Here is a 23,824-nt window from a genome sequence, read left to right as displayed (position 1 = left end):
TTGTATACTTAACTGGTGCTGCATGAAGAGACAGTTAGACCAGGGGAACAGAAGAGAAGAATCCAGGAATAGACACAACTGTGTATGAAATTTTACTATATGATAGAGGTAGTATCTTAAATCAGTGATGAAAAGATGAATTTGTACGTAAGTTGTATTTGGACAGCTATCGTGAGATAAGTTTGGATTAATTCTTCATAACATATTTATGGTAAATTCCAGGTGAGTTAGATTTTTAAATATAAGTTGAAACCATATAAGTAGCAGAAGAACACATAAGTGAATTACTTTATTATCTGGCATGGGAAAACCTTCTTGTCATTCAGAATTTGATTTCTCCTCCCCCAGACATCAACAATAACAATAAAAGTGTTTTGGGTGGCATAAATATCACAAGCAAAGAGACAAATGGGAAAAAGTATTTGCAACTTAAATAACAAGGTTTTAATGTCCCTAATACACAAAGAACTTCTAAAAATAGGAGAGATAAACCATTTTTAAAAACTGAACAAGAGATATGAGCCTTCCAGTCACACAAAAAAGGAATACAAATAACCCTTAAGCATATGAAAAAATGCTTGACCTTGATCATTGTAAAAGAAACACAGACTAAAACAGTATTAAGATATGGCTTCAGACCTATCAAATAGAAAGCCAGATGTTTGACAATCTTCTCTATAGGTAAGCACAATGTAAATGGTAAGTTGAGAAATCTTCAGAGATATATATTGAATTATTCATGAAAAAAAAATGTTATGATGCCTGGTATTTGCTTCAAAATAATCTGGTAAAGGGAGAGTTTTGGATACATGAAACAAAGTTGGCCATGTATTGGTAATTTAGAAGCTGGGCCATCGGTATATGGGTGTACACTACTATTCCCTCAAATTTTGTATATGTTTGAAAGTGCTCATAATAAAAAGTAAAGGGAAAAAGGGGGAAATTCATACAGTTTGAAAGGATACCACAAAATTAAGCTAAAGGGAAATTTTTACCTTATAGAAAAAATAATTTTAGAGAAATAAAATTATACATTGGCTTAGAAGTGCACTTAATATGTGAGAATAATGATATATCAATGCAGAAAAACCAATTTAAAGCTGACTTGTGTTGGAATTTTTACCCTTTATTTTCGGGGTGAGTAAGCTCAATGAATTCTTGGTCTATCTCTATTATATTATATCCCTTGACCATAAATTGAAACAAAATGAACACATTTAAAAATAGATTTGATTGCTCCAGTAAACACATTGGCCACCGTCAACAAATAAAAGTTCAGTTAAGTTGATGTTGATTTATATTTGCAGTTTAGTTTCAATGTTCCATATAGGCTCACATCCATTAATTCTAAATAGCATTTAGGAAGTATCGAAATAAAAATTAACTTTGATAAACTTTGCTAACCGAACAAAATGCTATGGAATACACTGAAGAGAATGTTTTGATTTTTTTTTTTTTAATTTACACCGTCCCCCCCAACTTCCCTCCTTCCAGAAAATGCCTTCTGTTCTGATGCACAGGCTACAGGCCCCTAGAGTACTTCAGCCGTCCATAATTTAACTGTAACCTCCTGGACATGGATGTGGTGGTAGGAAGCCGTATTTCAAGGTCAGTTAATGAGAACCACCTTTAGGCTATCATTCAGATAATGAAGTGCTTGCTGTGAGAATCCCAGACCTCAAATGCTCTTACTGGAGCCCAACACAAACCAATCAAATAAAGATAAATGAGGAAATATTAAACATCTGTCCATTTTATGCTTGATAGTTTTATTTTATTGAAACCATCTACACTGAATGCAAAGTAGTATCAGTGATATTTTATTTGTCTATGATTTTAAGCTTTCTGAAGTACCTTAAGAATGGTTTTATGAATTTAATAAGTTCAAGTCACAAGGTCATAACTTGTCATGGCATCCTTAAGATTGTTACTTGGAGAACTAGCAAAGTTTGCATGGGTTAGTCCATCTGTGTAGTAGTCATCCACACATATCTGTAGCATTTGCTAAGCTCCCCACTAGACAAATCGGAGTGTATCCTCAGAGCCATGCAAAATATCATGCAAAACAGGAGGTGCCAATAAGTGTTAGATGGACAAATGGATGCTTTCATACGGGAGCCCGGTTCTCTGAGCTCTGACCTATTCAACTGACAAGTTTATATGCTCTCTGCCAGCACAAATCTCACTTTCAAAAATTATAGTCCCTCTGTACTTTCTCTTTTCCCAGGTTATTTGCAATTGCTCTTCTGAAGATATAAATATTCTACTTTGAGGAAGTTTTTATACTCTTGTGCAACTTAAAATAGAAAAATGAGCTCAGGAAGCCAGACCTGGAAAGTACCAAGGTCATTATTTAATCTAAACATTCACTTTACAGATGAGGAAGGAAGGAGAATCCAAGCTCTGAACTTGGAGAGACACCGCTTCCACCAACTGCCCAAAGACAAATTACATTAATCATGACATTTGCATGGCTCTGAGAATCTTAAGTAGATTTATACACTAACACATATGTATTGAGCTCCTCCTATATGCCAACCACTATACTGGGCTCTGTGGATCCAGCAGTGGACGAGGAAATTAAATTCCTGAGCTAATGGAATTTATGTTGAACAAGAATGAAACAGGGCTTCCCTGGTGGCACAGTGGTTGTGAATCTGCCTGCTAATGCAGGGGACACGGGTTCGAGCCCTGGTCTGGGAAGATCCCACATGCCGCGGAGCAACTAGGCCCGTGAGCCACAACTACTGAGCCTGCATGTCTGGAGCCTGTGCTCCGCAACAAGAGAGGCCACGATAGTGAGAGGCCCGCGCACCGCGATGAAGAGTGGTCCCTGCTCGCCGCAACTAGAGAAAGCCCTCGCACAGAAACGAAGACCCAACACAGCCAAAAATACATAAATAAATAAATAAATAAATAAATTTTTTAAAAAAGAAAACTTAAAAAAAAAAAAAAGAATGAAACAAAGCAGGGTAAAAAAAAAAGAGAGAGACAGTATGGGCAACCTCATTTGAGATATTCTAACTATGAAAATCATGTTCCCAGAGAAAATTCCCTTCCCTCATAGAATGAATATATTTCTACTTTCTACCTATCTAACCCAGTTTCCATTTCAAATCATAATGAACACCAGTTTTGGGGTTTCCTCTATTAGAAATGTCACCCCATAAATTAGGTAACTTCCCTGCACGTGATTTCTCATCTGTGAACTAAGGGCTAGACCACATGATTACTTAGATTTCCTTCTACCTTTAAGATTCTTCATTAAGCAGAGCCTCATGGGCGTTGTGAATTCTTTTCCCTACTCTTTCCAGCCTCTTACCTTCCCACGAAAGGCTCTGAGGATGACGCTGCGGTTTCTGTATCTAAAAGACCTTCTGGCTCTTGTGGTATAGTTTGTGACACAGTGATAATGGCAGAGAGTCAGACACATTTCCTGAAACATGGCAATCCTCTGGCTTTTTCTTCCCTTTTAGATTCATAGAACCAAGAACTAACAATCCTGTCAATCATTGCGCGGGAATAAACAATACTGCTAAACTTGTCAGCTTTTTGATCCTTTCCAGATCTTTTTTTTTAGCCCAGTTCTTGGAAAACAGCCTTTTTTTACCAAGGCTTTTATGTTTCTTTGTGGTGGTGTATTTGCTGTGCCAAGGATAGACTATTGAGGTCACATATTTTAGGACTCAGAAAATCACATAGTAACAAAAGAGGAACAAAGCTAAATACAAAAGAAATTTCTTTAAAAATTACAAACTAAATGCAAAAGAATTGTATATATAAAATAATTCATTTTTAAAAGAAACCTGTGGGCTTCTCTGGTGGCGCAGTAGTTGAGACTCTGTTTGCCAATGCAGGGGACACGGGTTCGAGCCCTGGTCTGGGAAGATCCCACATGCCGCGGAGCAACTAGGCCCGTGAGCCACAACTACTGGGCCTGCGCGTCTGGAGCCTGTGCTCTGCAACAAGAGAGGCCGCGATAGTGAGAGGCCCGCGCACCGCGATGAAGAGTGGCCCCCGCTCGCCGCAACTAGAGAAAGCCCTCGCACAGAAACGAAGACCCAACACAGCCAAACATAAATAATAAATAAATAATAAATAAATTTATAAAAAAAGAAAAAGAAACCTGGAGGCAAACTATCTCGTACCCAGCTTAATATGTCAATTTCTTTAAATAGTCTATTGAAGACACTGAATAAATGGTTTCCACAGTGCCAAGCTTTGCATTCATTTCAGGTGGAATTTATGTTCAATGCCACAAAATCTCCACCATCTTTCAGTTAAAGAAAAGACCCTGTGTAGGCTGCAGTAGAATTGATCCGTGTTAGCCAGGATTGTTGACTCTGGATTAGAGCCTGATTGGGAGGCAACCCCAGGCAGTTTATGGACTGCAGATTGGCTACAGGTCAGAAATACATGCTAGAGCATGTAGTTGGCAAGTAGTGATAGTCTCATTTCTGTAAGTGACAATTTAACTCCCATGCGATGGTCCTGAATCTCCTCTCGTACCTAATTCCTCCCTATGCTATAAGGTTAAATGCAAGTTCATCTTCCTCTACAAAATCTGCTCTGACCATTGCAGTCCATGAAGATTATTGTTTTGTTTGAACTAAAAGCACAACTATTTGACTCATTTATCAACTAATCATGTTCTATCTTGTAAAATTATGCTGTATTTTCTTTCATCCTTATTCAACTTTTAAGTGTATGCATGCCTTGACAGAAACTAGATTATGGTTTACATTTTTGGAATTTTCATCTTTGGGTCTGATACTGTATATTGGAGGTATTTAACTAGATTTGCTCAAGACTTAGCCTTTTGTGACACTGTCACCAAAAATATTGCAAAAAGCATAATTAACTGTAGGCAACGTTTTAAAATGTGCTGATGTATCTTCTTGATTCTATTCTTTTCATTTTTCCAGGAAACCACAATATCCTCCAACTTTATCTTGTATTTAGGTAACCGGTAGCTTCAATTTCTTCCCTCTGATTATCAAGGATTGTGTCCAGGGAAGAATTTTGCTTTAATTACTTAACTCTCTTAGAATATTTAAATTTCATCTGTTTTTTTCACAAGAGAATTAACAGTTTTATCCGATTTTACTGGTGAAATGACAGACTTTATCACCCTTCAGAGGAGTTTCACATGAGCAAGTTCGGAAGGGAAAGAGAGACTAAGGTAGAGTGATGGTGGTGATGATAGACCTTAGGTGGGGGAAATCTTACAACTTTGACAACAATCTCCTCTAGCGACCCATTTGTCTCACAGACTAGAAGCAACAACATCTTCAACCAAAAAGTCCTGGTGAGATATTTGGCACCAATCCAAACGCAGAACTACTCACTGCCAGGCAGTTGATCAATGCAGACATTTTCTAAGAAGAATTTCACATCAGTAGTAGAGATAATCTGTATCCCTGCATTAAGGAAGGCTGGTTGTTGATGGTTGCTATGCACCTCTTCCTGAGCAATGGTTATACTTTGTATAGATCTTAAGAAAGAAAAAGAGTACATTCACAGTCAGCAAACATCTACCCTGAGAGTCCTACTCAGTGAAGAAAGGATAAGAGAGGAACGCTTTAGTGCAAAAATATATATTGGCAGCTCTCAAAACCCCTGACCTCAAAAACCATTCATTAATTAAAGAAATATACATCCATCAACCATAATACATTTAGGAGGATTTAGCATCAATAGGGTTCAAATTTTAGAAAATTCTAATGTAAAAACATTGTAAATCTTCCAAATGATGTAATAATACTGGCTGGCTAACTACCTAATCATCATCTTCATCATTATTTATCCAAAGACATGGAACCTTTTAGTTTTGACCCTGTACCAAAATGACAATGTAAAAAATAAAGTTTTGTTTAAATTGATGAATATGTGCATCATTTTCTTACATGTAGAAAAACGATTAGAATTATGTAGCAGTTTTCAGATATGTCCATGGAGTAGCCTGTTGTTGACATTTGATTTTGATCACCTCAGAACTCCTGAAGGGTACAATGTTTTCCTGATTGTAGAGGTGAGGAAATATTCCTCTTTCTCACATAGCAGGAGAGAAATGTTTCTATTCTAGGGACGTCTTCATAAGCCTTCCTCTATCCATCTGTATAACCCACAAATCAGAAAGTTGTACCAAATGGCAAATCACTTTGCTAACCTCAAGTGTGGAAAGTACATCAAATATTTAGTGGGTGATGGTGTAATTCAAAGGTATGTGGTGGTAGTTTCCATGTCATCACTGTTTTTGGCATTAGCCCTTGGCATCACCCATAGCCGTTGTAATAACAGAAGAAATGAAAACCAAGGCAGGAGAGGTTAGGGCAGTGGGTGAAATGGCAAGTGATGTTCCTTCAGGAGAATATTAGCAGAATTAACATAGTTATGCCTCTGAATAGCTCTTCCCTTTTTTCAAGGCCTAGAAAATATTCGGCAGATTTGCCAAATACAGCATATTTGCCCGTGGAGAACAGAGGGTTCAGTATTTCAGAACGTAAGATTTTAAAACATTGCTTTTGAAATGAGTTTAAATCAATTGTTTTTAAAGGTTGTCATTTCAGCTGTGAAATTTTTTAAATTAAAAAGGAATATTTTGTATGCATATAATAGAAAGCTCATCCTGCAGGATTACATGCAGAATATTCCCCTAGGCTTTTCTCTTCCATTACTCATATGTAATTTCAGTCTCCCTCTAGCACACCTGCATCATCTTGGACAGTTTTTTCTATTCCCTGTGACTCTTTTTCCTAGCACCACACTCCTGTTTCCAAGAGACACTCGCTTAAAAAAAAAAAAAAAAGCGATAACTCTTTAAGTTCTACTATTGCTGTGGTAATAGCCATGGTGAGTATCACATAGCTTTTTGTTCCATATTACCTGACATGATATAAAAAGATAGGTACTAAGTGAAATCATAGAAGAGTCCTTACTCCTGAAGCTGCTCTGAACTAGTTAACTCACAGATTCACAGAATAGAGGCATTCCAATTTTTTACCCTTCAAAGCTAAATTTACGTTGCTTTGCAGGAAGGCAAAGGAAAACCAATTTTAATCATAAATACTTGTTTTTCCTCCTACACAGGCCCACCAAGACCATCACTATGACCGATGGAGACTATGATTATCTGATCAAACTCCTGGCCCTTGGAGATTCGGGGGTGGGGAAGACGACATTTCTTTACCGCTACACAGACAATAAATTCAATCCCAAGTTCATCACGACAGTAGGGATAGACTTTCGGGAAAAACGTGTGGTGAGTTTTTAACCATACTGTTAACTGGTTGCTGATCCTCCTATATAAGATAAGGATTAAGAAGCTATGTTTATTGCATTGCAAGGTGACTGTCTTTTATCACATGAAATTCATAACCTGTCACTTTAATCCAATTTAAATATTATTTTTTACCGTCTCAATTATAAATAACATTTTGCTTAGAAAAAGTTGAGTGGCACTATCACTTGTCTCCAGAAGTACACAGGGCAACTAAAATCATTTATGGGTTTCTATAGTGTGTTTTCTATGAATTCTTAAGGAAACTTTCAAAACATGAAGTAGTATCTAAAATCATTAACTCTTGATCTGAGTTCCTCAATAAAAACGAGTGTTCATTTCCCTATGCTTACAAAAAAAGTTAAAAGAATGATTGGCAAATAGCTGGAACAGGAACTCAAAGCTGCATTTTTATTTGTGTGTAGGCTCAGCCATCAATCACTAGCTTCTTATGAACAGAATGTGAGACCAATCCATGCTATTTTTCAAGATAAGGGATTTTAAGTGAGAATCACAACCACTTCCTTCTCCTATGCTAGACGCTAATGACAGGAATAAGGATATTGTGACATGTGAGACGTGTAACATAGGCACAGAAGCTTAGCCAGATTTACTGCCACCCAAGGTATTCTTGATTGCCAAGATGGCGGCGGCTTCCAGTTGATATCACAAATCCAAAAAAAAAACAAAGAAAATGATGTTGAGAAGTTAAATCATGGTTCCTTATAATGTCCTGTACCTTATCTGAAAGTCCAGTAGTGTAGTCTTAGCAAACTTGCTCCCAGCCCTTCCAGGGTTTTTCTGTGCCTTCTCCCCTCCCAATTCCCCGCCCCCAACCCCAATCTAGGTATAAATCTTTGCAAAGTTTTCCCTTTAAAACATCTTCACTAAGCCATAAGTAAAAGAACTGGATAAATATTAAAATTGCTATGCTTTGTTTAAATAAGAAGTCAAAAGGCCATCATTTAAAAAGTTTAAACTTTTCTAAAAAGAGCCTTTGAAGGAATGACTAGTAAGGAAAGACTTGAAATATCCTATGTAAACTTAATGAGAAATTCCATGTGTTTTTCATTTTGAAAGTCCAGTTCACAGTAGAGGATATTCAGGTATTTGTAAAGCATTTTACTGTTTTAAAAATGCCTTCACATCTGCTATTTCATTTAAGTTTGCAGTAACTCTGTAAAGTAGGAGGAGATGATGGGTCTCAATTTGCTAAAGGAAAATAAGATTCTATGAACTTAAATGAAGAGTCTATATTTGAACCTAGAACTTGGGTCCTAAATCTAATGTTTGCTGCCTCCATGAGGAAATGACAGAAGGTGTCTAATTTAAGTTTGCAGGATGCCTAAATTGTTTTGAAAACCATACTTATACTTGACATTTAAAAGTGAGAGTATATGTGATACTTCCGGGAAAAAAAAAAAACAGAGCAAATATTTATTTTGCACTATGAACTTTGATTATAGTAATGAAGAAAAAATATGCTGAGTGAACCCAGAGAATCTGAATGCTGACAAAATCCAAAGCAGTATCAACTGATGACATTTGTATTTTTTCAGGTTTATAACACACAGGGACCAAATGGGTCAACAGGGAAAGCATTTAAGGTGCATCTTCAGCTTTGGGACACAGCAGGACAAGAGCGGTAACAGTGAATTACTTTGTTTCTAGCTACAAATATCTTAGGAAAACTTATTTTAATGTGAATGCTGTATGTGGTATGTGGACTTGTAAGGATATGCAACTCTCCTCCTGGTTTCAAAATAAACATTTGTATCAAAAAATAAAAATAAATTATTTGTAGTTAATCGACCATAACTAGCACTGTGTATTTGGTACAGATTTTAAAAATCAGATTTTCAGAAATCTCTGTGAAAATTCTTATGCATTGTCTTTGTACTTTGTAACGGGGGAAAAAAAAACTTCTCCAGAATTTAATTAAATTGGGTGGGAAATTGACATTGGTACAAGTACTACTTGAAGAGGGAGTTGAAGAAAAGGGTGTTAATATCTTTCTCATCTCTTTCTGCCCTTACACACAGACTCTCATCCTGTGTCCTTTGACTGGCTTTAGAGATTTTGGTCTCACCATCACCCTCCAGCTGGAATGTTTTACTCCCTTCCCACCTTCCCTGAGCCTCTCCTTTCACCAGGCCTGGCTCACATTACACCTGCTCGGCGGGGCTCTTCTGAACACCCCAAGTGAAACAAACTCCCTCTTTCTTGAACTTCTACATCTATTCTTCCATCCCTTAAATTACTCAATTAATTATATACCACCTTGCAGTAAGGTGAATCTTCTATTTTTATCTCTAACTGCTGGTCTTTGCTTCACTTGTGACCTTCTCACACCAACACAATTGTGAGCTTTATAAGGACAGAGGCCATACTTGGTTTTTCAGCCTCGTCTCTGGTACAACGTCCAAGTCAAGACACTCAGTAGACGGTAGTGTGGATTGTTTAGAGCTGGAGGTGCTATGCCATTATTTGATGAAAATATATTTCTTTGAGATTCAAACTCCCGGAGTGCGAAAGACCCCAAGCTAGTGAAGCTTTTCAATATTAGATTAAACAAAAATTGGCAATAGATTGTCAGAGAAGATATTTAGAAGGCACATACCTCCCAATTCTACATCACATGTCTTACAATGTTTATGCTGGTAAACACTTCAGTCTTTGAAACGAATCCAAAACATTCTCACTTTCAGTGAGTGTAAACGCCAGGAGAGGTGCTGGGCCCTCTCTGTGAGCTTTTTCGACTGTGAATTCCATTTACACACATCCTTCAACACGGCTGGTTCTTCTGAAGTCATTCCTTACAAGAATCTCTGTTCATATGTCAGTTTTGTTGTCACAAAGATGTATGTTTTACAGACCGATTTAATGCATTTTTTGAAGAAGGAATATGAGAAAATGTGGTTCCCATATGTCTTCGCACACGATATGTCAGCCTAGCATGATGGCAGGCTTCTCTCATCTGTCTCCTTAAGACAGCTGCTCCAGGAGTGAAATAGGAAATACTAGGGACAGTCTTAGTACATCAAGGTTATTCATCCCTTGAGAATTTTGCATTCTGTATACAAAAGGTGCAGCTAAGCAGCAGGATAAACAATGCCTCACACCTCAACCCTGTGCTTGAGGACGCCTGGCATTATAACCCATGTAAGATAATGATTATTGCTAAAAGTCACATTATGGGAAGGAGGAAAAAAATCATACCCCTTATGTAAACCTAAAGGATGCAGGGCACAGACTTAGTTCTCAGTGAGGGAGAAAGAGCTATAATGTGCCCTGGGATCTGTTTTCTCATGGGGTCCTAGCTTTCCCCACCCTGGGGACACAATGAGGTTGGTGGGTGAAGCTAGAAATCAATAAGCTTTCCCCTGGAGTAAACCCTGGAAAGTAAGGGGGTTAACAAGGGTCCTGGGCTGAGTGGTCCAGGGTATGAAGCTGGTCCAGAGCAAGAGTATTTTACCCATGTTGCTGTGGATGCAGAAGTGTTTGCTCCAATGAGATCTTATCCAGCAAGTATGTTTTAAAGTAACTGTCATGTGCTGTGGGCAATGAGAGGGGGATAAGGCACAGTCTTATCCTCAAATGAGACACACACACACACACACACACACACACACACACACACACACTCTTAAGGAGAGGACAGAGAGCAGACTGTTGTGGCTGGGTTAGCCACACTCTTGTGGTTTGAGCAGGAGACAGTTTTGTGAGTACAGCTAGTTCCCAAAGACAGAGAACGAACCCTTCAATAAAAGCCCTGTAATCTCTGAGCTTCTAGTGACGGGTAGGAACAAATCCACAGGAAGAAAACTGAGTAAAACTTTTGGTATTTCATAACCATCACAAGTATGTCCTACCAAAGGAATCTTATTTTGGAAATAAAAAGTCATTAAAATATCTCTTCCCCCTGCTTTGGTATTGAAAGTATTGTTCTCTATTGAAGTCATTTAACACTTTAATAATTTATATCCTTTGCTATGTTCTTTCTTTATTTCTTTATCTAAATTTGACAGACATTTAACGAGCCAAAAATATGCTCAGGGCCATAGAAACACAATGGATAGCAAGTTAGAAACACAGCTCCTTTTTTCTTGGAGCTACCGGGGTAGAATTTAGACAAATAGACAATTGCAATAATAGCTTTAGGACAGTAACAGAAAAACAAAGAGTCGTTGTCAGGTGCACCAAGAGGGGTCCATAAGCTACATGGGGGTGTTGGGAAGTCAGCGTGGGGAGGTGATACTGTTATATATAAATGTATATACTCATACACAATATATAAGTGAATCTTATCCAGGCTAAAAGGATAGAAGGTAAAGGAAGCATGAAGGCGAGGTTACCCACAGGAATAACAGCATGTGTGAAAGCCCAGGGGAGAGAGTGAACTTTCTAAGAACTAAAAGAAGATCAGCACGCCTGTGGGTAGTCCAGAGGTGAAGCTGGATAGAGGAGCAAGGGTTAGTTCATGCAGAGCCTTGACGGATTGTTGAAAAGTTCAGTCATTATCGTAAGCAAAGTACCATCATTTAAATGTTTTTAGCAGAGGATTTATATAATCAGTGGGAAGAAATCAGGGAAGGGGAGGATCCCATACAACACTGGAGACAGGAAGCCTGTTGAGAAGGCTGTTGAAATTATCCAGGTGGAAGATAATGGGTCCAAATCTAGAGTAGTGTCAGGGTATGTGGACAGAAATGAGAAAGTCAGGAGATATTTGTTGATTGCTTGTATATAGCAGGTGAAGTAGAAAGGCTGTGGTGACCAAGGAGGATGGATGGTGATGTCATTGACAGAAAATCAGGAGGAGGGGCCAGTTTGGTTTTAAACACATGAAGTTGAGGGTACCTTAGTTTCCTCCAAGTGGAAATATCAAACAAGTAATTGGGCACATGGTACGAAGGGCAGGAAAAATCTAGACCTATAAATTTGGGGTTCAACATATAGGTGATAATTGAGCCAGGGAAGTGAATGAGATTACCCAGTGAATATATGTAGAGGAAGAAGGGGTCAAGCATAGAACCCAGAGGAAACCCAAGGATCTACAAATAGGCCAAAATAGGAGATCAAAATTAGGAGGACATTTAGGATAGGAAGTGATACGCTTCTCTGTTTCAAAGTCATGTGCCTTTCTAAAAATCAATTGCCAAATTCACTTCTTTATCAGTGTGACCCAAACCTTTTCTGGACCTTATGTGTGATCTCTTGTTTTGCCCATTGCTGACATTGAAGTGGATCTCAGAGCATCTTCAACTTCCCTGAGGATGTTGGGGTAGAAGGGGTTGGAACAAGAGAAAGTCTTTACATCGCACATGGAGGAGTGCATTCTTCAAAATCCTCCATTAGAGATGAGACTTCTTGCTTTCTCTCCTCAACTACCAAGTCTCTCTGCCCTTCCCTCATTCCCCTAATCAACGTCCTCTTTTTCCTTTCTTCACTGTCTTCCTTCTCCTTAAGAGACATGCATGCCAGCCTAAAGCTCAGTGTTACCCCTAAAGAGTGCTTATAAAAGAGTTTTCTCACCAATGTTGTTCTTCCTTACAAAAGAACCCTAGTTCCAGCTGCTAACAAGTTGTGGTTTTCTGCATGTAATCACAGGCATCCATTTTCAGGCTACCATGTGCCAAGCTTCCTTCTGGGCACAGACAGGAAATCTGAAAAGTATAAGTTAAAGTCCCAACTCTAAAGTGGCTTCTATTTTAATTGTGGGCCACGAGATGCCTGTGAGCCAATGAGAGAAAGATTCCAAGGGGCTGTGTAAGCAAGCGTGTGGTTGAAGGTTACAAACTCTTGCATGCATACCTGCTACGGAACATAAAGCCGGGATGTGATCTTAAACAAATCTACAACCAGATGTTCTCCCCGACCCTTCAGCAGTCTTTCTGCCCATTAGGTAGAATAATCCAGAGGGATGCCATGGAGAGTTCATATCTGAAAGGGAAATAGTGTTGTTTGTATTGTCATCAGATGTGCATGTGGACTGACTTCCAGAACTATCCACTGTGCTTTTTTGGCAGATTCCGGAGCCTCACCACTGCATTTTTCAGAGATGCCATGGGTTTCTTATTAACGTTTGACCTCACCAGTCAACAGAGCTTCTTAAATGTCAGAAACTGGATGAGTAAGTGGGACTGAGTAACTTCCATTGGCCACGCTGCTTCTCTGCCTCACAAGATGAAACCAGATTGGGGACCACAGATTAACTCTAAAAAGTCACAGGTTTAGTGTTTCCTGTGTCACCTTCAAAGCAGTGGCTTTTATGTGGCTCATCCAAAGTGGCTTAAAATTGTGTTTTCCTTTGACGCCTTAGAAGAATCACCACCTGTACGTAAGGACTTTATTGTTGCAATTGACAGGCCATTAATTCCACTTATCCAGTAAGTCTTGAAGGATTTCTTAAAACTAAATGAGTGGTCACATCTACTCCATCTAGCCTGGTGGGGACACAGAAAAACAGCAGCGTTTTCTGAGGGGGCAACTGGTACCTACAGTGTGTGCCCTTGCACGTGGGTTAACTAAAGTGTTAATTGACTAATGGGTTAATTAGGTGAGAAATTGTTTCAGAGCAGAGCAACCACATGAAAATACGGTAGTGTGTCAGTCAACAAGCTCACGTTGAAATTTCACTTCTTTTTTGAAAAGTGTTCAAATGTGAGGAAGACTGGTATAGAAAAATCTCCAGCCTTCATGGCAATTTAAACATAATATAAAGTTTCAAAGTAGCCTAATCAGTTATTAAAGCCAGATTGATATGTCAGCCCAGAAGTATGGTATTTGATTTTTCCTTTATTTTTTAACTGATGTAGCACTAAAGACAGTATTTCATTTGCATGTTTTAAATTACAAATACCAGTTTTGATCCTAGTGGGACATTCCAGCAGTCGCATGGGGCTGGTGCTACTTGTCATTTCTAGATTTGTCAGGGCTGTCTGTGGCCAGAGTGATATTTTTTAAAAGACTAGATCATATTATTCCTCTGCTCAAAGTCCTTTTGGGATTTCCCATCTCACTTGGAATTCCTCTTTAATTCACTTTTACTCTGCCCCAGCTCACCGGCCTCCAGCTAAAGGTCTCTCCCCTGAAAAGCACAATCCTGCCTTGGGGACTTTGATTTCTGTTTGCCTCTGCCTTGATTTCTCTTTTCCCATTTATAGCGTGTGTTAGTTCTTTCATCTCCTTCAAGTTCTTGTTCAAACCTTATCTATCTCTTGGGAGAAGCTTTCCCTGACAGCCCCATCTAAAACAGTGCTCTTCATCACTCTGTATGCCCTCAGTACACTTTCTATTTCATTTGGTCACTGCCACCACCTGATATTATATTATATTATATTATATTATATTATATTATATTATATTTATTATATTATATTATTTCTTTGTTTACTTGTGGTTTTGGTTCTTTCTACCACTAGAATGTAAGCTCTATAAAGGTGCAGACTTGGTCTGCTTTGTTCCGTTGCAATACCCCAGATCACCTGGCTGAGTGTCTGGCTGTGTAGATTCTCAAATATATACGTATCTTATTTTACATATTACATATAATTAATAATATATATAAATGCTTTAAATGCAAGTTCACTAACAGTGGGGAAAAATACCAACAAATTCTGACTTAATTGTTTCTCCAAATGAGTGTTTATCCTAGGATCTGTCTCCATTTTCTTTTGCTATTACATTTCTTTATCCAAATTTTGGTGTTATTATTAGATTGTGGGGAGATAAGGAGATAATAAGATTATTCAATTCTTTCAGAGACTGATTCGTTCATCATTTTTCAAGGTAGATGAGATGCTCCCTTATTACTAAAATTTCCAGGAGGATACAGTTGGGATTTAAGATAATTAATTACCATATCTAATAAGGCTTTAATTTCTAACATCCAAATAATTGGTGTTATAGAGTAAGCCTTTGTCTTCTTCCTCTGACCTCAGCAAGGTTGCACATAGCTTGCCTTGAGGTAGACCGCAAAATAGTCCCGTACCCTTGAAAACATAGATTGACAAGTTTTTTATCATTTCCTCCCTCCCTCCCTTCCTTCTCCTTCTCCTCTCCTTCTCCTCCTTCTTCTTCTCCTCCTCCTCCTCCCCCCACCCACCCCCTTCTCTTTTAAACAGTGTCTCCTGGAGAAAAGAGAAAAACAAGTGACCTGTCTTAATATTGTTTCTACATGAATTTGTGGTGGTTCAAAAATGTTCTGCTCTTATGGATCATCACCTTGAACTTCAGGAAAGGGAAATGTAGCAGCCTCCTAAAGGAAAGAGCAAATTTGTGTACTTTAAGATCACGTTCTATTATCTCCACTTATATTTGAAGAACAAATGGAATGAAAAACAGTATGTTCATCTCAAAGGGCATTTCCCCAGATATAGAGGAGCACTGATAGGTATTCATACAAGTGCTTCATATACACTCTTATTAATCTTCACAACCTGCAACCTGTGAGGAATTATCTCCATTTTCTAGACGAGGAAACTGTGGCTGGGAAGAGTTAAGCAACTTGGCTAATGTAACATAACTCGTAAGCAGCCAAGCTGCAGATGAACAATTAGATTAGGACTCTGAAGTATGAGCAGTCATTTGACATCACTTGTTTATAACTAACTTGCTGTTTCCATCTGTTTTCTTTCCAAGGCCAACTGCAAGCAAATGCTTATTGTGAAAATCCAGATATAGTATTAATTGGCAACAAGGCAGACCTGCCAGATCAGAGAGAAGTCAACGAACGGCAAGCCCGGGACCTGGCTGACAAATACGGGTAAGTCAGTCACGTGGAGATGTCCTCTAAACTTGCACACTGCTGCTTAGTAATGGGGTAGGGTCACGAGATTGATATTAGAAGGGATCCCTTTGATTCAGGAATGTCGCATGAATGAAAAAGATCTTCCAGAGGAATATATGTGATGTTTTTAATGAACTATTTCATAATAATAGCAGCTAACATTTGCTGAATGCTTATTATGTGCTAGCAACTGTTCCTAAGCTTTAACTCATCTAACCCCTCATAATCATATATAGGAAATCTAGAGTTATCCCATTTTATATATGAGTAATTGAGACACAGAGAGATTGAGTAACTGATGGAAGGCCACATAGCTAGTAAGTAGTAGAGCTAGAATTCAACCCAGGCAGACTGAGATCAGAGTCTATGCTTTTCAACACTGTACTCTCCTGCCTCTCAATCAATAACTACAAAACTCTAAGAAATAATACCTGACCTGGTCATAATATTGGATTCATTATCCTAGCTGAGCTTAAATGGCAGCTTTTAAAATTTTTCAAATATTCCATGTAATTATAAATTCACTCCCAAGGCAGAAATTGTCATTCTTTTTCAAATGTAAGCATCTTTGCCAAATCTGTCCATTTTTTACTGAAGGATTCTCCTTGAAAGCTTTATAAATGTACGTGTCTTTTTGACACTTTGGATTCCAAATAAATATAGACTGTATTCACATAAATATCCTATACAGTGCCTGCTTAAATTCTAAATCAGACTTCTAGATAACTGATTGGAGGGAAGTAATAATTTTAATGGCAATATTGATCACTAGTTTAGGCATTTTTACCCTCTTAATTTTTAAGAATCAGTGATGATGCTTTGGCGTCAAGTCCCTGATCACCTCCTGTATCAGTTTCCTTGCCCATAAAACTTGTTACACCCATACTAAAAAGAAACCCACCAGCTTTCACTCACTGAGGAAAAACAAGGATGTTTTCCAACTCAGCCAGCAAAATCGTGATTATTTCACAATCTCTCAGCCAGCCATGTTTCTGCATGTGGGACTCATTGGCACATCTTGTTGTATCTTTTCTGGTTCCTTCCCCTTAAAAATATTTGTCATCTCTTCCATGCTAGCATACCATATTTTGAAACAAGTGCAGCGACTGGCCAGAATGTGGAAAAGGCTGTGGAAACCCTTCTGGACTTAATAATGAAACGAATGGAACAGTGTGTAGAGAAGACCCAAGTCCCTGACACTATCAATGGTGGTAGTTCTGGGAAGCTGGATGGGGACAAACCAGCAGAGAAGAAGTGTGCCTGCTAAACTTTACCCTAGGAACTGATCATCCAGAACCCCACGCAAGCATCGCTTCCAAAAAGAGTGACAAACCACACAATTGTTGTTGAGTAGACCATGCATAATGGCATGTCTTTCTTTTTCTGCCAGAAAAATCTATTTTAAGAAGTCAGAGTTGTCAACAGTGTTCAAAAGAGTTGACCAGTTGTCCCTGAGGCCCCTCCAAACAAGATCAAAGATTTTCCATTGTCATCATACCATCATGGATGCTCAATTTGTTTTCCTTATAAAGAAGATGAGTATATAAGAGAGTATACAAGAAGAAATATCAGGGAGTTTTCAGCCAGAACCAAAGGTACCTTGTCACACTGGGGACAAGAATAATCTTCTAAAGGGATAACATAGAAAGATGACTTTTTTAAAAGGTTGGATTTACTTCTTATATAGAATCTGATTTGTACTTTTATAGGTTTGCACTGGGGAAAACATATTAGCTAAAAATGCATATACACAAAAAAGAATTCTAAGTGGTTCATTAAGAGTGGCATTACTATGTACATCCTATAAGCTGTGCTAGAATGACTACCTTATGAGAGGGTGAATGTCAGACTTCTGAGAAAATGTAGGAGACTGTGTAATAATGCCATTTGTATATTCTTAATAAATGGCAGATAGACAAGAATAGGACTGTGAATGACAGAGGACAAGAGAAATGCCCAGGGAGAAAAATGAAGGTATGGGAACACGGCATTTGGGCAACTGAAATTAAATGTATCTGTTACAGATGTCTGGGAGAGATACTTAGCCAAATTTCACTCAAGCCAATTAGAAGCTGACATTATCAGTTGGAATTAGGAGAGTCTCCAGAGGTTTGCATTTCCAACAAAATTTTAGAAATTGGTGTAGTGTTCAGCTTCACATTTCATATTTCTTAGCAATCATGATAAAAAGTCACAAGGAGAAATTAAAGATTGCTGTTTATTAACTATCTCTTTATGCACTCAAGAAAAACTATTTAGCCTTAATTTTTTTAGATAAAATATGTTGGTGATATGAAATAAAAAGTGACTATTAATTCTAGGTTTCTTTCTGATTTACAAAGTACTGGAAACTCTAAATCACATGACTCTCCTCCAACCCACACCCACCCCTGGCTTTGAATCAATTGTAAAAATAGAGGAGTGTCACTTTGTAGATCAACAACTTCAGAATAATGATGGATCGATTTTATGGTCACTCTGAATTTTCGTGTCATTTATCACATAAAAATTGATGATACATCATGCCATATTACAGTGTATTTAGCATCTGTTTTTATTTTGCCTAAGGCAAAACACCTATGCTTGAACTATATTGGGGGGTTGGCAGAGATGGAGGTGTATCTTATCTAAGCAAAAATTTTGTTAATGGCTTTATTTTTCACATAATGCTGTCTTTTCTTTCTAAAAATGATCACAAAGGTATTTTCCATTGGCCTATTATTATTGCGTCTAAACACTGGCTTTTGATTTAGTTTCTGATAAACATAAGCCACTCCTATTATTATTATTTATGTACTTCAGTCAATTTTGTCAGTAACAAAGTCATCATACTTTAGGTTTTCTCTTTTTATTGTGAATATATGATTTTTCTACAGGATAGTTCCTCTTTGTAGAAAAATTTGCCAGTTAAACTTCACTTTTCTAGACTCTCTGTATATTTTTTGTTAAGTTACAAACATAGGAAACTCTAAATCCCAGTCCCCCACCTTTAACCTCCGTCTACCGACCTCCACTGGGTGTCAATCAGTTTTAGGAACACAGATCCAAGGGACTGTCTTGTTACAAGACCCAGAAATGTGCCATGAATCCAGGTAATTTGGAAGCTTTAATGGAGTTAGTCCTTAACAGATTAACAAATTCTTACTGTCAGCTGCCCAGGTCCTCTGATTTCTGCAGCACGATGCCAACTTCTAAGGTTGGTCATGAGTGGGTATTCGCTCCCAGGATGCTTTTCTCTATGATGCTATTCATGACCTCAGTGCCTGTGCCAGGAGGATAGAAAGCTGTTAGCTATCGTCAAAGATGTTTCTTCTGAAACGAATACGAGCAAAAACAATGTAACCATTGGTGTGGCAAAATTTGGTGAACTTTTGGGTCATTAAGTCGATTTCTCCTTTGGATTCAAATTATGATGCCCCCTGCATTTCCACAACAGGGAATACTTAGCCTTTCTAAAATCCAAAAAGCATTTTATTTTGGATATGTCTTTTTGTTTCTATTTATTTTCCAGGTACATGATTGATTTACTTATCCAAGATTCTGTCACTGTCAGTCATTTAACAAGCCTTTATTCAGGGTCTATTTTAAGATCATTATTTGATAGCCATAGCATGAAGCAGAGGGTGATGATGCTTATAATTAAAGAACTATTCCTATAAAAATAACAATTATTGGGTGATAATCTCAAGAGGAATGAAATTTAAAACAGACAAGAAAATTAATTTAAAATAGTATTCTACTTATAAATAAACACTTAATCTAAAAAAAATGTTTTCTCTGTCAAGTTTGACATAAGACCCTGAAGTCTATGTAACCATTATTAGTAACAATTACTCTTTCATTATTTCAGAATTAATTATTCTGTATAATTCATTTTACAATTTCAAATTGACTTGGGGTCATGAAGTATACAGACTGCTTTTAAAGAATTGCATACACCCTTTAATACACAGCAATATGTATTACTTATTTCGTCCCAAATGCTTTAGTTAACCATATCATATTTTGGAGAATTATTTAAAATGTACATGAAGTTCCTTTCTGATATAGAAACCATTTTGGAAGTGTTTACACTGGTTTAATGTTTACATTGCTCTAACACAGTGCCTCAGAGACCACCTTGACCAAATTTGTCTCCAGCCCCATAGCTTATTTCCTATAATACCATGTTGTGGGAAGGCCTCACAAAGACACTAGTGCAGCTAAAGGTATTCTGAGGTCTTCAGCAAAGGGTATAAGAATCTTATTCAAATCTGGAGATTATTACCACAATCTCCTGGTCACTTTTTGGGGAGTGGGCATTATTTGAGACTCTGTGATTAGGTACAAGGTTACCTTTTAATGTAAAAAAAAAAAAAAAGTCCTTTGAAAAATGTATCAAATATAGTTGAGAGAACATGTTTGTCTTGGTGTGATGAGGGTAACAAGTCACAAATTGGCAGAAAAAATATGCTAAATGCTGGGAATTGAGCTTGTGGGTCTCTACATAAGAATTTCAAAACTCTGGCCAGTCCCACTCCAGCCAAGTTGCTATCATTTCCATATTATCAGCTATCACTCTGCAAAAAATTTGAAACCAGCGTTTTCTAAAGTAAATATTGTATCTGTTGTTTTTAACCAGATGGGACATTCTATGTATCAGTGGGTGTCTTTGTTATGCTTCTAGTATGTTATTCTCTGGCAATCTGTACAGATAGGAGGAACGGGGCAAGAGTTTTTATCAGGCGTTTCTTGTCTTCTTTATAAGAGAGAGAAACTTGGCCATAGAGAAGGACTCACTACACTAAAAGATAGTCTAATAACAGCTGAAATATTCTTTAAAGTGTAAATTTTGTCCACTGGGAATCAACAAATTTGATGAAGCTCATATACATTCTCACCAATGGAGTGGGTGCATCGGTTAGAAGGCGAAGCAATATGTGTAAAGAGATACAGTGTATAACTAGGTGTAGCATATAACCTGGAACTAAAAATTTGAGGGAGAATCCTCATCCATAAGGAATTTTTGAGATTAAAACTCTAATTGTAAAGAGATAATATTGAAGTTTCTGGTGTCCTAAGATACTTAATAACTCTTTAAAAGGAAGATCTGGGAGCTCCATTAGCCAAAGTGATAGAAAAGTTGTCTTTCACCTTCTACTCCCAAGCTTTAAAGCATTAAAAGAAGTCTAGTGTATTTGAATATTTTAGGGAAAGCTTTATCATTTTTAAAGATTCCAAGATACTGTCTATATTTGAAAAGCTTGTCTAAGAATTCACCAAAAGCTGTATTTTCTTCTTGATCTTTGACCAAAGTGGTATAAGTTGATTTCTGGGGAGAGTGCTGAGATCTTAAATCTGGAAGGTAGATAGAGAGTATTCTCTGAGCTGAGTGCTGTCTCAATGCTTTATAAATTATGGAGATACTCGTCTCATAAAGTAGAACTGATAAAAATAAAACATTGTTAGCTGAATAGGGAATTTTATAAACTTATTGCCTTGGAGTTCTTGGGTAGACACTCAACCACATTGACGTTGTTGAGCAAGAACTATAGAGATTAGAGATTAAAGTTGTCTAAATAGAGTTTCTAACTATGGCAGAACATGGGGAAGACCATACTTACAAGGTTGATTTTTAGGCAGGAAAAAAAAAAAAAAAAAAAGACAGTAACAGAAAGAGGTTTGTAACCAGATCTATGGCAAATATTTATCCATTATTTTTATCTACCAACGAGAGGTTTATGCCCTTAGAACTAAGCTAATAAAAATATGTAAACACTAAATATTTCAAGATTGGCATCAAAATTTGGGAAAATTAGAAACATTTACTCTATCTGAATCAAATTTTCTCATAAATTGCACTTTAATTTTTTAAGAAGTAGCATCACAAAGATGCCTTTCTGCAGAGCTCTTTTTACCAACAGCCTATGGTTGAGATATTTTCTAAATTCATATTTAGAGAGAATAACAAGCAAACAAACAAAACCATGAGTACCAAAATAATGGAGTTACTTAAAAAGAGTGTTATCTTTTGAAGAAAAAGAGTACAAAGAAATTGTCTTTGAATTGAGTTATTTAAATCTGTTTCCGAGTTCGTTTTCTTTCCAACTGGTCGTGGAAGTCATGACTATTCTCCCTCAGTCAACTTAGTCATTAGCAAGTTCTGTAGGAGCCGCACGTCTGTTCTTAACCTAATGGATCCCTTATTTAACCAATGGCTGTTGTCCTTATGTCTGTTGGCACGTCAAAATAGTATCTGTCCCTAGCAAAGTAATAACATATGCTTATCCTTACTCTCCTCTTCTTCAGGTTATCTTTTCAAATGTTCTTGGAGAGGAAGCCTAGTATTATAGAAAGGAAAGTGGCCAAAAAGAACAATTTGGGGGCCATGGGTATGTCATTAAATATGGCTTCTCCAAGTAGGAGGCTTATAAATCCTGCATGCCTCACAGGGTTCAAGTCGGGCCCAAAGGAGAACATATATAGAAACTGGTTTGTAAATTTGTTCCATTTCATAAGCTGACACTATTATCCCAAGCTAAGAATAATAAAATATCACAGTCATACTTTCACGACCATACATTCACAAGTGTTATAGCAGGGACAAAACACTAATTTTAGTAGAGATGTTGGAAACTCGAAATGGGTAGTCGGCTCGCAGTCATTGTGTTTGATTGAAAATGTTTAATATATCTCAAGTTATTGAAAAACTATGAGTTCTATTTCATTTTGTAGGTCATCTTGTATTTCTTTCAGGAATCCAATTACATTCTAGATAGTCTATTACAATCTGGTCAAAATCCTCCTTGTATAAATAGGGCTTCTGTGCCCATAGCCTTATAAAAGGTACTGACTGTATCTGAAATTATTTGAGCAAAATAAGTTATCCCACTTAATGTGTTAAAAGTAGGCAACGCTCTGGCATAATACTGAAGTGCTTCACTGTACCCCAATGGTCTACATTTAAGTGATATTATCCTCATTTTTAGGCTAAGCACGTTCGATTGTTTTGTCTGTCATTTACTCAGATCTCTGTTTTGTCTAGTGCCATGAATGTAAATTAAAACCTTAAACATGGAGTTTTTATTCTCTGTGCCCCCGAATAGACTGTGGTGCCTGACAGACACTGTTAGGTCAGTATTTTGTTGTACCAAAGTTCTAGTAGCTTCAGAAATCAGAGTATCCAATGATTTTGTGGTGTGTGGGTTTCAAAACTATGGTTGAGAACTGTATTCAGTGATTGTTTCTGCACACTTTTCAAATAAAAATGCATTTTTATCAATTATTTTGTATATTCAAAGCAATCTTATTTCTGTGCTGAAGTTGAAGGAATGGTGGATGGGGAACGTTAAATCACTATCAGTAGGGGAATCGTATCCCATTAAAAGTGATATTTATCAAGAGCTAGGAAAGAAGTGATTTGGATTTGGCCAAGTGGTTTTTATCCATCTCTCTAAACTTTCTAATTTATTATTTGTTTAAAGGCTGGAATTTCCAAGGGACCTTTTCTAATAATTTTAAATGATACATTTATAAAATTAGCAGTTAGCATGTTACAGTATTCCATGGTATGTCAACACCTCAGTGTATTATAACCTATTTCTTCACCATAATAAAATGCTCAGGCGGGTGGTAGTACCTCCTTTAGTTACAGACTGGTGACAGGACCGATGTTCAAGGCCAATTCAAGACCACAACCATACAGCTTCCTCTTAAATGTTCATTTGCAAAGGCTGCCTTGTTCCCGGAGTTGTTCTCCCTCCATATGTTACTTA

The 23,824-nt window shown here is 37.4% G+C and overlaps 1 protein-coding gene across 2 annotated transcripts in view; it reads left to right on the top strand.

Moving 5' to 3' along the window:
- RAB27B (RAB27B, member RAS oncogene family) overlaps positions 1 to 23,334 on the top strand; it is a 167,784-nt gene extending 144,450 nt beyond the window's left edge. For both annotated transcript variants that reach the window (XM_007191935.2, XM_007191934.3), the window contains exons 2-6: positions 7,090 to 7,261; positions 8,839 to 8,924; positions 13,309 to 13,412; positions 15,923 to 16,046; positions 17,148 to 23,334. In XM_007191935.2, the coding sequence (XP_007191997.1) occupies positions 7,109 to 7,261; positions 8,839 to 8,924; positions 13,309 to 13,412; positions 15,923 to 16,046; positions 17,148 to 17,337 (657 nt within the window). In that variant the 5' untranslated portion in view covers positions 7,090 to 7,108 and the 3' untranslated portion in view covers positions 17,338 to 23,334. The remainder of the gene's footprint in view (positions 1 to 7,089; positions 7,262 to 8,838; positions 8,925 to 13,308; positions 13,413 to 15,922; positions 16,047 to 17,147) is intronic.
- Positions 23,335 to 23,824: the final 490 nt, after the last annotated feature.

The sequence above is a fragment of the Balaenoptera acutorostrata genome, chromosome 13 (genome assembly GCF_949987535.1).
Source record: "Balaenoptera acutorostrata chromosome 13, mBalAcu1.1, whole genome shotgun sequence".
In the NCBI taxonomy this organism is placed as follows: domain Eukaryota; kingdom Metazoa; phylum Chordata; class Mammalia; order Artiodactyla; family Balaenopteridae; genus Balaenoptera; species Balaenoptera acutorostrata.
The sequence above is the reverse complement of the archived record's forward strand: the minus strand, read 5'-3'. Positions and strand labels throughout refer to the sequence as shown.